General features: G+C 38.3%; 1 protein-coding gene across 1 annotated transcript in view; it reads left to right on the top strand.

Moving 5' to 3' along the window:
• Positions 1 to 17,921, top strand: part of LOC103461753 (sacsin-like) — a 38,477-nt gene that overhangs the window by 11,532 nt on the left and 9,024 nt on the right. The window contains exons 5-7 of the mRNA XM_017309281.1: positions 15,247 to 15,393; positions 15,494 to 16,910; positions 17,558 to 17,646. Coding sequence (XP_017164770.1) covers positions 15,247 to 15,393; positions 15,494 to 16,910; positions 17,558 to 17,646 — 1,653 coding nt within the window. The remainder of the gene's footprint in view (positions 1 to 15,246; positions 15,394 to 15,493; positions 16,911 to 17,557; positions 17,647 to 17,921) is intronic.

Raw genomic sequence — 17,921 nt, 5'->3', positions numbered from 1 at the left:
ATTTTCCCTCTAATCACTGCCTTCATTGCATCCCATAGTATTCCTGGTGACACCTCCGAATTATCATTTTGAGCTAAATAATTCTCTGTCTTTTTTTAAATTCTCTTTAATGTTTGGGTAGTTTAAATTTAAATATTTGTGTTCATCCTCCATACTGTAGATCTATTTTTCCTGTCAGACAAAAATCAGCATAAACTCGATTATGATCAGAAATTGTACATGGGCCAATTTCACAGGTTTTACTTTTAAACAACTCATTCTTAAACGTAAGAATGTAATCTAACCTAGAATATAAGTTATGTGGGTGYGAGAAGTGGGTGTATTCTCTCTTAGTTGCGTGATGTTCTCGCCATACATCAACTAATCCTAAATCGCCCATGAGGTGTCTCATCCTTTTACCAATATTTCGTCCATCGCCTTTCCTACTAGAAGAATCAAATTTGGTGTTTAATAAAATATTGAAGTCATCGCCGCATATTAAAGTACCCTGACTCCTAGTAGTTGGAATTTCGAGAACCTGTCAACAGGGACCAATCACTGCCCCAATCACTATTCAGGATGGTGGTTATGGTACCATCAATGATTATGTAGCGACCTTCTTTATCTTTGTATTCTGATATATGTTCATAGTTAAGAGTTCCAGATAACAAAATTGCCACTCCCCTTCGCCTCCCAGACTTTCAACAACCGCTTAATGGCGCTACAAAGCATCGGTTTTGAAGTATTTCGCTCACCCCTGTTCTTTTCCACCTCTATAGGTATGTTTTCGTCGTTTAAGTGGGGTTGGGTTTTCAATTTCTTAGGTTCTCTCGGGAGCCCGTTCACAGCGTGGCCATCACGGTGACGTTCAAACCGGAAGTCCAACATAGTTTTGTTAAATGCATATTATCCATCCATTCATCCATATTCTTACACCCTTGTCTCTTAGTGGGGTTGGGAGGTGCTGGTGCCCATCTCCAGCTAGCGTACCGGGCGAGAGGCGGGGTACGCCCTGGACAGGTCGCCAGTCTGTCGCAGGGCTAAATGCATATTAACCATAATAAAATAATGTATGTTTTTGCAGAACACTTCTACCATACTGCAATCACCTCTTCATCCCCAGTGATCTACGTTCAACTTGCAGAAACCACCTGGAAGAGCTGGCCAAGCTAGGTATGTTATGTTGACTTTGACTTTTATAAACATGTTATGTTGCCTATGTGATTCCATATAAAAGGTATTTGTTTTCCTTTTTTAAGAAAAAGTAATTTTTCTATATGATTTTGTTATTTAACTGTTTTCCAGGGGTATTCCGAGTCATCAACACTAATAAAAAACATGTAGAGGAATATACAAGAAAATTTCTGCCACAGGACTGGAAGCAGATGGAGAAAAGACTCGTTACTTGGAACACCAACAGAAGTGACCACCCACCATTAGATTGGCTTCAGGAATTCTGGAGGTTTCTGAACTCTCATTTCAGTGAGTTAASCTGTTTCAGGGAAATACCTCTGATACCTGTCAGTCTCCTTTCTGACAATCAGCCTGTATCACTGGCAAAGCTACAAGAGAAGACAACCCTCATTTTTCAGAAACGAGGACAGAAGAGTTTGCCTGACCAAATAGCTCAGCTGGTGACCAAAGCTGGCGGCACATTGGTGAGAGGAAATGAGTGGCTTAAACACGAAGACCTTGAAACTTATGTCTTGAACCCATCTCCAAGGAGCGTCATGAAGGTGTTGATGAATTTAGACTCTAAGAAAGTCATCAGCATTGTGAAGTCTGAGTCTCGAAAGACAAGAGAAAATCTGAAAGACTATTTGTCACATCTACATGCTCTCTCAGGTCAAGAGAAAGAGTTCCTCATAAATCTACCTGTGTTTCAAACTATGACTGGATCCTTGGTCACAGCTCAATCAAAGCAGGCTTTGGTTCTAACATCTGGTCTGGTTATACCCTCAGAGCTGCCTGTACCTGATTCAATTATCCAGTGTGTTACTGAGGCTGATCGCAGACTTTTCAAGCTGCTGAAAGTAAATCTCTTGGGCCCAGATAAAGTAGGCATTATCCTCATTGACAGCATTAAGAATGGTACCTCCAGTAGTCAAGAAACTCAGAACATAATGACTTGGATTTTGCAGCATGGTGACATCCTTTTCTCCCAAAACCAGTCTCTAAAATGTAAGTGCAAGGAACTGAGATTCATTGAAGTAAAGAGAGAGCTGAAACGGGCTGCAGACTTTCTTAATCCAACAGTTAAAGCCTTTAAACTGATCTTTGAGTCAGACGTTTTTCCCCCACCAATATACACAGAATCACCACAGATGCTGAAAAACCTGATAGATCTTGGATTGATAAACAAAGAGGCAGATCTGACTCCAGAGCATGTGCTCTATGCCACCACACTGATTGAAAAACACAAAGTAAACTCTGAAAGTGAGGCTTTGACCAGAGCTGAATTCCTCTTGGAAATGCTGGATGGCTATGATCTACTGTCAAAGTTTTCTGTTGTGCAACTTCAACGCCTTAAGATGATAAAATGGATACCATGTGATCAGCCTGGAACTGAAAAACGAAATAGATTTGATAAATCTACAAAAAGTTGTTTCTGCAGCTCAGAGGAAATAAGACACACGATGTATGAGGACATTGTTGGAGAGGTGATGCCTCTGATGGGGAAGCTCAGTGATAGAGTTAACACCAAGCTTGGCCTCAAACGGCTGCCTCCACCTGAGAAAGTGATTGAGAATTTGTCAGTGCTGAAATCARCCGTRCAGGMCATGGATGAYCCTGACACCAATGTGGATTTCAAGAGAAAACTTCATAGCATTTATGGGCACATGCAGCAAAACATCTCTAAATTTGGAGAGTTGATGAACAAGGAACCAGACTGGCTGTGGGCCARTGACCAGTTTGTTTCCCCTCATGATTTGGTTCTAAACTACCCTCAGGATCTGGATCTGAGCTCTTACATTGGGAAAGTACCAAATGAATTTTTGCCATTCAAGAAGCTGCTTCAGAAATGTGGTCTGAGAACRGCACTTTCCAATGAAGAAATTGTTGATATTCTTCATTCWATCCAGAAAAACATTGAARCAAGACAACAGCCTTTTGCAACTTCAGGTGAAGTAAAGGTTTCCATCGAGATTCTCAGCTGGTTTTGGAAAACAAAGCAAACAGTTAAGGGTGACATCCYAGTGCCAGTCGTTACAGAAGATGAACAGTTTACCCTGAGACCACAATCAGAGGCACTTCTCTGTGATGTAAACAAAAATAAACTGAAAGAACTTCAGATCAGTGAGGAGAAAATGTATCTTTTACATGAAGAAATCCCAATAGCAACAGCTGAATGGTTGAAAATAAGGTTTCTCAGTAACTACATCCTTTCTCCAGAGTTAATAGGCATTGAACAGTGTGGCCAATCTGAACCAATAACTATGAGGATAAAAAACATTCTTAAAGAGTATGATGAAGATGGTGATATCTTCAAAGAACTCATTCAGAATGCAGAGGATGCTGGAGCTGATGCCTGTAAATTCTTGTTGGATTTCAGAGAACACAAAGATCCTCCTGAAAGTCTTATTGATCCTGACATGGCCCTGTGTCAGGGACCATGTCTTTGGGCCTTTAACAATGAGCGGTTCACAGATGATGATTGGAAAAACATAGTCAGAGTTGGCTCAGCTTCAAAGGAAAATAAAGTGGAAAAGATTGGAAAGTTTGGACTTGGATTCAATACCGTTTATCATGTCACAGATGTTCCCTCTATCCTGAGTGGCAACAAGCTGCTCATACTTGACCCAAATGTGACTCACTTGACAAAGCACATCCAGCAGAAGGCAAATCCTGGAATCAAACTAGATCTCTCTCAAAAGAGACTTTTCCATTGCTTTCCTGGTCTATTTGGACCATATGAAGGCATTTTTGACTGTAATTTCACCCAGAAATGTTCTCCAGAACTTTATAATGGCACGCTAATCAAACTACCTTTCCGAAGTGAGGAAGAAGCTCAGAGATCAGAAATTTGTCAAAAAGTATATAACAAAAAAGATATCTTTGCCTTACAGTGGAACTTCATAAAGAACTCACAAAATCTTCTCCTTTTTCTCAGGAACATCAACATGTTGTCTTTAAAAAGTATATCGAGCAATGTATCAGCACCACTGAGGGATGAAGATATGCCAACCCTTTTGGACATTGTTAAAACTGTTGATAATACAATGAGGATTCCACATGAGACCTTCATCAAAAAGCAGCAACAAGCAGAAAAATCATTAATGAAACATTATATTAAATGCACAAAAGTCATTGACAGATCCACTATCCAAATTGTCCAGATAACTAGCCAGCAATCTGGTGAAACTAAAGTGCAGCCTTGGCTCATTTACAACTGCTTTGGTACTGATCAGTCTTTGAAAATGGTTCTTAAAGAGAACAAAACAGAAAAGGAGAAGGCTGTGTTCTCATTGCCCATTGGAGGGGTTGCTATGCCTTTGCAACAGGATATAGAAACTGCAAAATTTTCTCCTCTACAAACTGATTTTACTGGACAGGCATTTTGCTTCCTTCCTCTTCCCATTCAGACAGGTCTTCCTGTAAATATAAACGGTACATTTGCTGTAATGAGCAACAGAAAAGGTCTTTGGGAAAGTGGAGTGAAACACAAGTGGAACATGGCTCTTCAAGAGGATCCTGTGGTGAATGCATATATTACTTCACTTTTTGCACTGAAGAAAATGTCTGAAAATAAACAACTCGAGGCCTATTGTTATCACAGCTTTTGGCCTGAGAGAGAGAAAGTAAGTGAGACTTTTAAGCCTTTGGTAGATGCATTGTACTCTAAACTTGTGCAGTCCTCCAGTGGCCTAGAGCTCTTTTCTGATGGAGAACACTGGTGCTCAATGAACAATGCAATCTTTCTACATGAATGCATTGAAGAAAATGCAGAAATCAGCAGACTTGCTGCTCAAGTGTGCAAGAAGTACATAAAAGGGCCAAACTTTGTTGTTCCTATCCCACTGTGGTTAAGAAAGAGCTTTAAACAAGCTGGACAGGAAAAGGTTTTACAAAACAAGACATGGACATGGAAAAAGTTTTACCAAGAGGTGGTGTTCAAAAACCTTGCTACCATGGACCCTAAGACCAGAGATACACTTGTGCTACATGCTGTGGACCTCAACATAAAAGAAATTGACCATCTGCTGACATGTTATCCTTGCATACCTACATCAAATGGGCAACTCCAATATATCAGGAATCTTGTCAATCCCTATGGAAGAGTGGCCTGTCTTTTTGAACAAGATGAAGGACGTTTGCTGGGTGGAACCAAACAGGACTTCTGTTCACCCAGAAGGATTCAACGGTTGCTGGAACTTGGAATGGCCAGTGATCATCTTCCACTAGAGGACACCACACACAAAGCATGCACAATGACAAAAATCTGGAGTGTTGACAAAAACAAAGCATATGAGAATGTAAAGGTCCTTCTTGGACTTATGAAAAACCACCTGAATGACAAAGATTCTCCCCACTGGAAAACCTTGAGAATGACTCAATTTCTCCCAGCATTTTCTCCTGGTGACATAAAGATGAAACAAAGCACAAAGCTCCAGCAACCCACAGCAATTTTCAGTGACAGATTCTCCCTGCTTGTTAACATGAATCATCCTGTGCTGGATAATATTGGACTGAAAATGCACAACACTGATCCTGTCCTAAAACATTTGGGAGTTCGCAATTGTATGGAGCCAGAGACTGTCCTTCAGCAGCTGCAAGAAGCCTGTAAGCATTCACAGTCATTGGACACATCTATGCTTCACAAAATAGCATATGAGTGCTATAGGTTTCTAGATCAGTTGATCAGTGAATTTGAGTATGCCACTTTCATTTCACAGCAGGCAAATTCATTCCCCTTTGTCCTCATTGGCAACACATTTGTTAATGTCAACTGTGTTGCAGAAAATGAGCAGTTCGAAGCCAAACCCTATCTCCATGTACTTCCACAAGCCTTCACTAGTTTCAGAAATCTTTGGGAGACTGTTGGTGTTGGAAAAAAATTTTCTTTCAGCCAGTTACTTTTTGTGCTTCAAACACTTCAGTGGCAATATGGAAATAAAGCACTTCCAGAAAGTGATCTTTCAACCTGCCTTACAATTTTAACCAAAGGGATATTTGAAGCAAGGCAAAAACCAACTAGAGACTGTTTGATACCAAATGAGCATGGAGTTTTGCAGCCTGCCAAAGACCTGTTTTACAATGATAGTCCATGGATGCCAGTTGCCTCAGGTATCACATTGTGTCATCAAAATATACCCCGTTCTATGGCTATCCACTTTGGAATTCAAACAACCAGGCATCATACTCTGGAAAACTCCAGAATTGACGACTTTTCACCTTTTTCCTTTCATTTTGAACAGCGGGAACAACTAACTGTTCGAATTAAGAACATCATTTCAGCATATCCATCAAAAAAAGACATTCTTAAAGAACTGATCCAAAATGCGGATGATGCTGAGGCAACAGAAATTCATTTCATTTGGGACAAACGTCAACATGGCAAAGAAAAAACATTTGGAAAAAGATGGAACAATCTGCAGGGTCCAGCCCTCTGTGTTTTCAACAACAAAGTGTTTTCTGATGATGACTTGAAAGGCATTCAGCAGCTGGGAGAAGGAGGAAAACAAAACTTACAAGGGAAGATTGGTAAATATGGACTTGGTTTCAACTCTGTTTACCACCTGACAGACTGTCCCTCCATCCTCACTGGAAATACATTTCTTTGCGTTTCTGATCCCACTCAGAAATACATTGAAATTACTTCAGACAGACCTCGACATGGCATTGGATACAACCTAACTGATGAATTGAAGGAAATGTGTCTTGATGTCTACAAATCCTTTCTTCCTGACCAGTTCACTCTTGAAGAAGGCACCATGTTCAGATTGCCTCTGAGGACTTCTGCCAGTGCAGAAAATTCAAAACTATCACAGCAAAAAGTTACTGATGAGGACATGATTGAACTGTTCTCTGCCCTGTCGGAAGATCCAGAAGAACTAACTTTGTTCTTGAAAAATATATGCAAGATTAAAGTTCATGTAATTAATGAGCACTCAGAAATACTCCAAACCATTTTTATGGTTGAAAAAACATTGTCACAAGAAAGTGAAGAAAAAAAGAATCAATTTGCAAAACATCTAGAAATTGCACAACAGTCTGAAAAACCAGCTACCCCTTGCCATGTTCTCTATGAAATTACAATTTCCACCTCAGATAAAAGACACAGTGACTGGATCATTGCTGAACAGTTTGGGTCATTTAAACATGCTCAATTAATGATGGCAAACAAACTTCTACATGGGGCAGTCGCTGCACATCTAAACTCAAATTCATCTCCACCATCACGGTCCAGTAATAACAATTTTCAAGGTGCTGCCTTCTGTTCACTTCCATTGCCTGGAAAAACAGGACTGCCAGTACATGTGAATGGAAACTTTGAAGTAGATTCTTCCAGGAAAAACCTCTGGAAGGCAGATGGTCAAAATCTTAAGTCACATTGGAATGAGATGTTGAAAAAAAACATAATTGCTCCACTGTATGCAGATCTTTTGGATTTCATCAAGCAAAAACTTAGAGGCGGTACACGTCTTCTTTCAATGCCATACTTATCTTTTTGGCCAGTTCTGTCTACAAATGTTGGTCCAGAGTGGCATGAAATGATACTGGAGGTATATAGGGCAATAAAGGAAAAATGCCTTTATGTAATTCCAGTTTTGAAGACTTCCAAAGAACGAGGTGAGAGTCAGGATTGTAAAGAAAATTCTCTTGACTGGTGCAGCCTCAGAGAAACTGAGCCAACGAAGACTCCTTATCTGACAGACTCAAAAAGTGAAAGGATTAATCCCATTTTGGAGGATCTTGGGATGAACCTAGTTTGTGCTACTGCAAGCATGTGCAAGATTTGGAGTACTATACAAAAAGCTGGGATTGAAGTCAGAGTCGTCTGTCCTGATAGTGTGAGGACATTCCTTTGTGCAAAATCTTTGAATGATCCAACAGAAACAGCTGAGGATTTACCATTACCCCTGACTGCCACTTTGATCGAGGATGAACAAAGGTGTGCAAAGCTCTTGAAGTTTTGTTTGAATGATTCCTGGTTGGAGGAAAATGCAGATAATGATTCCACTTTGCTTGATGGACTTCCACTTCTTCTCACAAAAGATAAGGTTTTGCGAAAGTTTAACTCTATGACACCAAAATTTATTTCAAGACATGATGGTCTGTTCCTTGGATATGAAGCTGTATTTGCAGATTATACAGTTAATGCACAATGTTATGACATTCTGGAAAGCTTCAACCTTGTGAACAAGCTGACACTTCTTGATGCTGCAAAACCTTTAAAATCAATAATTCAGAGTTTCCTGTCCCATCACTGTAAAATTGATTCAGACAGTGGTTTGTATATCCCAAATGAAACAATGCTGAAGTGGCTTGGATCATTTTGGAGGTTCATCACAAGTGAAACCCAATACAAAACACTCAATGCTTTCAAAAAAAATCTGACATTAGGTCATGTGAGGGAGTTCTTCAGTGATGACAGCATTCTACCTGTTGTTTGTCCAAGGTTAAACAACAAGATCCTTCTGCAAACCATGAAATGCATGTCAAATGTGATTCCAGATGCATCTGAAAAGCATATATCGCCCATCCTCTTCAAACTTGGCTTTATGAGGCTTAACAACATTTTCTTTTACATGGAAATACAAAGGACTTCTTTAGATGTTGGATTATTGGATGTCAATGACAAAAGCTTGGTGCTGAACAAGATCTGCAACATCAACCAGTCAGAGTTTTCTCAGCTTTCAAATGATGATTTGAGAGCACTCCAGATTTTCCTGCAGTCTGGGATAACGAAGTCCAAAAGTCAGAGAGACTATGAGCAAAAGCTTAAATCTTTACCAATATTTGAGACAGTCCTTAGTAAAAGAACGAGGATTGATGGACCTGAGGAAGTATTTCTGCTGCACAGCAAATACTCAGCAATATTTCCAGATTTATTCACCCTTTCCAACAGCAACAACATTTTTCTCAAAAACAACCTTGAAAACCAGTTTTTGTCAGAAATCCTTGATATCAAAGTCCTGAATGATCTGGAATATTTTATGAAGTTCATTTTGCCTTTTGTAAAAACACTAACAGAGGAGGAAACTCTTGAGTGCCTGAAGCTGATATTGAAACTATATCCACAATTGGGATTTTGGAAGCACAAAAAAAGCATCATGTCCTCAATGAAGTCAGTAAAACTGATTCGAAGCTTGCATGGTCATCTAGAGACTGCCTCATACTACTATGATGACAGTGTTGAGCTTTACTTGAGAATGGTGCCCAGGGAAAGATTTGTGCCAAAGACGTTTTGGGCAGAGCTTTGTGAAGGAAATCAGCATGAAACCATACAAGCTAGAACTCTTGTGAGAGAACTTGGAATGAAATATGAGGTGACTGAAGATGATATGATCAACTTTGCACGTCAACTGGAATCAGAAGCGAAAGAAAATGAGGAAAGTAAGCTGAAAGAGAAATCGGCATTCTTTTTCGGAGAAGTCTTGAAAAGTGTGAGCAATGACAAAGATGAACGGTTAATGAGGAGGATTGCCAACATCAAATTCATTTATCCAGTTAAGATTCAAAAAGATCTCTGCAACTACCATCAACCATTTGCTTCAGAAAATAATACCATTTCAATCCAAGGATCTTTGATTGAAACAGATCCTAAACATCAGTATTTGATTTGGTCCTCAATGCCAATTATACATTTGCCATGTTATATCTCGCCAAAGCTTTCACGAATCCTGAAAAATGCAGGAGCTTATCATCAGCCACCTTCAGAGTATGTCACCAGAAACATGAGAAATATCTGTCAGTCTCCATGTAAAACTGAGAAAGTGATCAAAACTCGTGCAGATGTGTTTCGTCGTGCATATGGCTATCTACAAGCCAATGACTTTGACAGACAGTCTTTATATGGTCTTCCTGTTGTCTTGGTTGAAAAAGATACTGTGCTTTTTAAAGTTGATGGTGTGTGTCTCTCACTCTCTGATGAACTTGAGTTTAGACCATACTTGTACAAAATACCTTCACGAGATGTTTTGTATGCAGAGTTTTTTAAGAAAGTTGGTGTGAAAGAGAGAGCCACTGCAGAGCACTACTGTAACGTTCTAGCAGCTGTTTATGCTGATTCCTGTGAAAAACAACAGCTGAATGCAAACCAGTTGATTACTGTAAAACGAGCAGTTCACCATTTATTTCGCCTAATCAAAACTCAAGGAGAACAGGCCCTCAATGGTGATGATCAAACTTTGTATCTTCCTGCAGTTGATGGAAAGCTGCATACATCAAGTTCACTCTACTACAATGATACAGTGTTTGAGGTGCAGAGGTTGAAAGAGGGGCTGGAGGATAAGTTCCTGTTGCTCAAGAAACTCAGTGAATGTCATCTGGGCAGTGACGTCTTTGAACAGCATCGATTGGTGAAAATGTTGCCTCAGAAACTTCAGCCTAAAATGTTGTCTCAGATCACTGAGGAGAAAATTATGGAATCAAACTTGCAGCTTTGTGAGCTTGGGAATGGTTGTGAGTTCAGGGGATGGTTTGATCAACATCTCTCCTCAGAGTCATTCAAATATGGACTCATTTGTCTTTTTAGAGAACAAACTGGAGGCAAAATAACACAACAAAAAGCAGCTGAGATATGTGAGAAGACATTTGGCAGTATTAAAATTGTCTGCTGTAAATCCCTAAAAACGATGGTTTGGCTGGATGAAAAGCCACTACACAAAACTACCAGAGAGACTGATGTATTTGTCAAACAGGAACAACAAGGTTTCACCTTATTCTTGAAACACAATGATAACATGGCTCCAAAAGCAATTAATGAAGTCAATATGACTCTTATAAAGGAAATTAATTCTCTTTTGAGCAACACAATTTCATCTGTTTATCTCCCAGTGCTTGGACAACTCCTTATGTGTGACAGTTTGCAAGATGTTCAGAAAACTCTGGCTAAGAATGAGATCCGTGACAGTTCTGTAGCTGAAATACAAATTCTCAGTCCACCAGACCCTGGGACAAATATTCCAGATGAATGGCTTGATTCATTAGACATGAGCTTCCTGAACAACTTTGAAGAAGGGGAATATGTTGGCTACCGCAGAAACAACACATACATTTATGCAGTTGTTGTTGAAGAACTTCCTGGTTGCTCTGGAAGATGTTCCTGGAAATACAAAATAGATATTGGAGACGATGAACCAGTAGAAGTCGGTCATCTTGACCTGTACCAATTTAAACGAGAAAAGATTAAAATAGGAGGGATGAGAAATACATTTTCCATGGAGCTTGGGGTACTGGTGGAATCTGTGCCACATTCTTCCCCGTCAGCAAAAAGTTCTCTACCAACCTCTCTAGATAAAATTAAAAAAGAAATTGACAATTGTTTGACTGAGATCCGGACTCTTCCTGAAGAGGAAAGAAGGGCAGCTATTAGGAGACTTTACCTCAAATGGCATCCTGATAAAAATCCTGACTGCCATTTACTTGCTACAGAGGCATTCCAATATTTGCAACATCGGATTGATGAACTCAACAAAGGCAGGATTACGGTATCCACATCATCTCCCAGCAGATCTTCTAATTTCAGAGACTTCTACCAGCAATGGGACCAAGAAGCCAGGCATCATAGAAGTGGCCGAGAAAGATTTTTTAGATCTAGAGCATCCCATTCCTACAACTTTTGGACCCATAACACAAATATTCCAAGACCAAACAAAGAAGAGGCCAAACGCTGGTGTAAACAGGCTCGCTGTGATCTTGACGCAGCTCATAAAGACACAAGTGGAGACAGCACAGAGTGGTGTCTATTCAAAGTCCATCAGGCAGTGGAAAAGGCTCTCATTGCAGCAGRATATAAGCATGATGGTAAACACACYGCCAGCAGCTCAATTTCAGCCACAGCAGCAAAWGTTTCCCGCTACCACCCTCARCTGAGAGACCTTCCTCAGATTGTAGCCGATCTGAAGTCACTGGGAGTGGACGCCAAAAAAACTCAATACCCCAACTGTCATCCATTTCCCCACATTCCAAATGAGCAGTTCAGGTCTGAAAATGGAATATTAGCAGTGAACAGAGCATYTGAGCTACTCAACAAAGTAGAAGCGTATGTAAATTAGATTGTGCTCTTATATGTCTTAGTTAACGTYTTGATGTTTTTTAAACACATTTTAAGAAAGTTATGCATTTCTTTTAAAACATCTTCTGTTTTATCTTAATCTATGTATCACTCCATATGGAGTCCTAAAAATAGACATAATAATGAATCTTATTTTTCAAATGTTTCATTTCTCATCTAAAATTTTTGTGTAAATTTGGGATGAAAACAGGAAAAATTAAAGTAGAACTAAAAATCAAAATATGGTTCCTAAATGAGGAGCACGTCAGACACTGTACATTTTATTGTCATTTTAAGATTTTCAGTATGATTTGAGTCACTTTACAGTGTAAATGAATGTTTTTTGTAACATTCCTACTCTTTATTATTCACAAGAATTGCATGTTGTTTTTATGATACAATACGATGCAGATATTGACATTTTTCTGGCTTTTTTAATGTGTGCATATTCACTTGTTAAACTTTTATATAGACTTAAGATTCCATTTTATTTTCAATAATATTTTTTTATTATGTTAAGTTTTATGAACCATTTTTTCACTTAAGTTTATTTCATGATGTGTTATCTTTTAAGCACAATATTTTGTCTATATATCTATACTCTTTTTAACCTTTTTTTTTTTTTTTACCTAGCACAAAAATGTTTTTTAGTTTTTATATTGGAACAGTGCATAACACAATCAACATAACTATAAAGAAGTAAAAACGAATATAGGACTTACCTGTAAAATGTCCAGACCTTAGTATTTGATGAATTTATAAGAAAATTAAGATTTACTTTTTGTGTTAGGGGGTAAAAGCCTTCAACATTATTGGCAAACACTCTACTATCATGTTATAGAAATGGAAATGCAGTGCAACTTGCAGTCTAATGAAATGTCTCTTTTTTCTAATATRAAGGAAATCAAATAAAATGCATTATGTACAAATGCATGTGTAGATTATCTGTCATGCAATAATATAATTGCAATTTTAGCAAATCCTGCTTTTAGTACAGTGAGATTTTCTTCAAGATTATGGAATCATTGGTGTCATCATTTATTTGTGACTCAGTGAATAATATTATGTCATTTTTATTTTTATTTTTCTCTTATTTTGCTTCTTTTACCTTTTTACTATGGACCTATTTAATGTCTGGAATAAAGATATGATGATGATGATGATGATGATGATGATGATGATGATGATGATGATGATGATGATGATGATGAAAAATACATGCTTTACAAAACAATAGTGTATTTTGTGTATGTGTGTGTATACAATTTGATATAAGCAATACCTGAATGTAACACGGTGTTGAAAAAAAAAAAGATTTTATGTCATATGCTAAGAATCAGGTTTCAGAATAATTGCGATGGATGGTTGAAGGGGAAGCTTACACATGACTCTTCATGGTATGTCAAAGGTTAATGTTTATGGGTTATTTTCTGTCAGGAGAAGAGAACTTGGTCCAAATGACAAGGAACGRCCATTGTTCTATCTATTGGGGTTTGCAGAGCTGGGAAACCAGCCTCCACACAAATGTGCTACGAGGAAATGTTTATAATGAGGTTTATAATGTTTATAATGAAATGTTTATAACGAGTTCTTGTGTCTGTCAGAGTGTTTGTGTACTGTTTAACTCAATGCATTCTCTACTTGCCAGCAAGCAAGTAATAAATCTAATAAGACTAATTCTTGGGATTTCTGTCTTAATGATTCTTTTTGTCAATAAMTTTTTCTAACACATAATTACTTCACTGTACTTTTAAAATATTTTTCACATTTTTTAATGCTGTTATTTGTAAAGTAAATTAAATTTTCACGTTTAGTATATATTTTATGAAACGGCACAACATTATGTACCCTTTTGTAATCAGTAACTAAAATATCTACAGTTACACCAGCTTCTAATTAGATTTCAGCCACTTGAATGTTAAACATGAAGGAGGCAATACTCTGCTGTCACCCTGAGAAATATTTACAGAACTGCATACTTTACTAAGATGCTTAAGAATAAAGTATGTATAAATTGATGTGTGAAAATTAATAAATACTTAGACAATATTTTCTAACACCCATATACTCAATAAATGTGTAATAAAACCTTTTGAAGCATTTATTTTTTTTAGTTTCAATAACAACCACAAAGTTTTTAATAACTTTGTGGTTATTTAATTCAATTTAATTTGAATTAAATTGATGTAATTTTAATTCAAATTACATCAATAAGAGTTTTTTGTTATATACACTAACTCTGAACTTAATGGTGTCCTTAATAAACAATCTTAAGTTAGAAGGTYCTGGTCTGGGCTAATCGTGTCTTGATTAAAATCGCTGCGTTTTCTATTCGTTCCGGTGTTGACTGCTATGAGACTGAGCCAGGTGTTATGCCCAGAAAAGCCCGCCTGCCCAAATTCGCATCCCCTGTCGCGGGAGCGCGCATCGCTCTAAGCTCTCGCATATTGACGAGGAAACAGATAAAAATATGACCGAAGAAGAAATTTTAAAGATAATTGTGACATTATCACGTTTCTCAACCGTGTAATCCCTAATGCGGTGGGTTTTATTTCGCAAATTATTTGAAATAAATACGGTTTTTACACTTTTATTGACACATGTGAGTCGAACTTTTTTTTCAGTCCGTATCTGTTGTAAACGTTCTCCGCAAATGGTTTGAAATTMTCTGTTTTGTCTTTTGATATCATAATAGCTCAAAAGCATTACAACAGAGANGCATTCAGCGAGTACTTTTACTTTTAATACTTAAGTATTTTTAAAAGCTAGGACTTTTTTACTTTTACTTAAGTAAAATGTTAATGTGGTACTTTGACTTTTACTTAAGTACATTTTTGACTGTGTATTTGTACTTTTACTTAAGTACATTTTTTGAGTACTTTCTCCACCACTGGCCATTTTACACCAAACACTTTAAAGAGAAATACTATTGTGCTGTTTTGTTTTTCTCAATTCAAGCTAAAATTTCAGAACAAGCGCTTTTAACAAATATTCCAGAGATGCCAACCAGTTTTATTCATTTAGTTACTCATTGACTTTTTGCATAGGCCCTGCTTTGTATGCATACAACAATGCTGCATTTACTGAAGATGACTGGAAAAGAATTCAAATGGCAGGAAGAAGTGGCAAGATCAATGATCCGAACAAAATCGGGAGATTTGGAATTGGCTTCAACTCCGTTTACCACATAACAGGTAAAATTTATTCGTTAGAATGATAACATGATTTGATTTAATGATTTTAACTAAGAGGTAATTTTAGAGATAATAAATAGAAGCATTTATTTCTCAACAGACGTGCCCAGTATTTTCAGCTCAGGACATCTTGGATTGATGGACCCCCAAGAGGAAATATTTGGTGATAAGGGGTTTCGGTGGTTTTTGGATGAACCTGAAGACCAAGAAGCTTTGCTGACAATGCATGACCAGTTCCAGCCCTACAGAGACATCGTTTCAGTTGTAGGCAAGCAAGAATGGTCAACAATCATAGAGGATCAGTACTTCTCTGGGACACTTTTCAGGTTCCCGTTGCGCAACAAAGCATCGGAGATTTCAGACAATCTGTATGATTCAGATAAAGTGGTTGAGCTTTTTGATAGCTTCATTGCAGATGCAGACTTGAGCCTTCTCTTTTTGAAAAGTGTGAGTTCTGTGTCCTTGATCCATATCAGTCAGGATGGTACCATTAACACCAGGCTTGAAATAAAATCCTCAGAACCAACAGACATTCTTCTGAAGCACAAAGATGAGTCTGATGTTGAAGGCCTGACAAGAATCAAATTGATAACTCTAAATTCAGAAGATCAGAAAAAAACACAATGGCTTTTAACAACATGCACCATGAAAGAGGGAAAAGCACCAAACCTTGATGACCTTGCCAAAAAGCTGAGTTTTTTACCCAGAGTTGACTTGGCATTTCCGCTTGGTGAGCAGAGAGACTGTGGTCAAGGGAGATTGAGCTGCTTTCTCCCTCTCCCAAACAACGAATCCAACAAGACCGGTCTCCCAGTTTATGTCAATGCCTGCTTTGGTCTCACAGACAACAGAAGACACATCAAGTGGCAAGAAGAAGACCAGAAACATGATGAACATGCTTTGTGGAATGAATTGCTTGTGAAGAAGGTGCTCCCACAAGCATATGTGAAGATCATTCAAGACGCCATCAAACTTTGTCAACAATCTGCTCTTCCTGTATCTTCTGTGTACAGCCTGTGGCCTGATGTTACTCAAATGCAGCACAAAGACAAATGGTTCAATGTTGCTGTTGATGTTTTTCATCACTTACTCAATGGGAACATGGCTGTTCTCTCTCTTGCCAGAGATGAAACACAGTTTATCCCTCTATCAGAAGCTGTGATACCCTGCAATGGGCCAACAAGAGCTGAGACATTATCTGCCATTAAAAGGACTTTGGTTTCCTGCAGGGAAAATCTTGTGAGTTTACCAGCTACTGTAATCGGAGCCATTGAGACCTTTAAACTCACCAACCCCCAGGATGTTAATCCCTGCTTCATCAGAGAGGTTCTCCACAGGTCTGGTGTTGATAACATCAGTGAAGAAGATAAACTGTGTATTTTGGAGTACATACTGAGTGATGGAAAATACAAAGACCTGCAGGGACTTCAGCTTCTTCCTCTCAGTGATGGATCTTTCAGAACTTTCACAAAGAAAGAGGAGGACACTGCTTTGATTGACAACAAGGAATTTCCAAGGTAAGGTTATAGTTTGTCTGATGTGTCTGTTGCTATATTTATGTTGATTTTAAAACTGGATTTTGCATGAAAGCATGTCTATTCAATGGCTAGAACTGTTATTTGACTCCAGAAAGATTTTGTGGTTGAAACCCAGCTGCATTTGACTTGTTCCTGTGCCTTCATCTTCTTGTTTTTAAGGATATTACACTTTACAATCTAGATGTGTAAAATGCAAACTTACCTACAATTTTTTTGAAGCATACGGCACAGGTAAATACACAAAAGGGGTTTTAGTTGCCAGAACAAAAACCACTGAATAAATGTTCCCAACCACACTTATTGGTATGCCTTCTGTGATGCCGTTGTACACCTTTTTCACCAATAGCACAGCACCTAGTCTTTGCCCTACATTTCATGTTGGAGCAAACAAAAAGAGAGCGAGATATGACTCCTCTTTGCAGTTTGATTATTTACTAATAAACAAGTAATTTTTGGTTTTCATTAGCACAACTGTCTCATCAAAAAAGCATTGTTTTTTTAGATTATTCTATTTGATTATTTCTGCTTTATTGTATTTTCTATAAATGTAAGACTTTTGTCACTGAAACTGGACACAGTTTTGTTAAATGCATGTTAACCATAATAAAATAATGTATGTTTCTCAGAACACTTCTACCATACTGCAATCATCTCTTCATCCCCCATGATCTAAGTTCAACTTGCAGAAACCACCTGGAAGAGCTGGCCAAGCTAGGTATGTTATGTTGACTTTACTTTTATAAACAAATGTTATGTTGCATAAGTGGGCTGCACAGTGGCGCAGTTGGTAGAGCTGTTGCCTTGCAGCAAGAAGGTTCTGGGTTCGATTCCCGGCCTGGGGTCTCTCTGCATGGAGTTTGCATGTTCTCCCTGTGCATGCGTGGGTTTTCTCTGGGTACTCCGGTTTCCTCCCACAGTCCAAAAACCTGACTGTCAGGTTAATTGGCCTCTCCAAATTGCCCCTAGGTGTGAGTGTGTGTGTGCATGGTT

This window comes from Poecilia reticulata, linkage group LG2 (assembly GCF_000633615.1).
Source record: "Poecilia reticulata strain Guanapo linkage group LG2, Guppy_female_1.0+MT, whole genome shotgun sequence".
Lineage (NCBI taxonomy): Eukaryota > Metazoa > Chordata > Actinopteri > Cyprinodontiformes > Poeciliidae > Poecilia > Poecilia reticulata.
The sequence above is the reverse complement of the archived record's forward strand: the minus strand, read 5'-3'. Positions and strand labels throughout refer to the sequence as shown.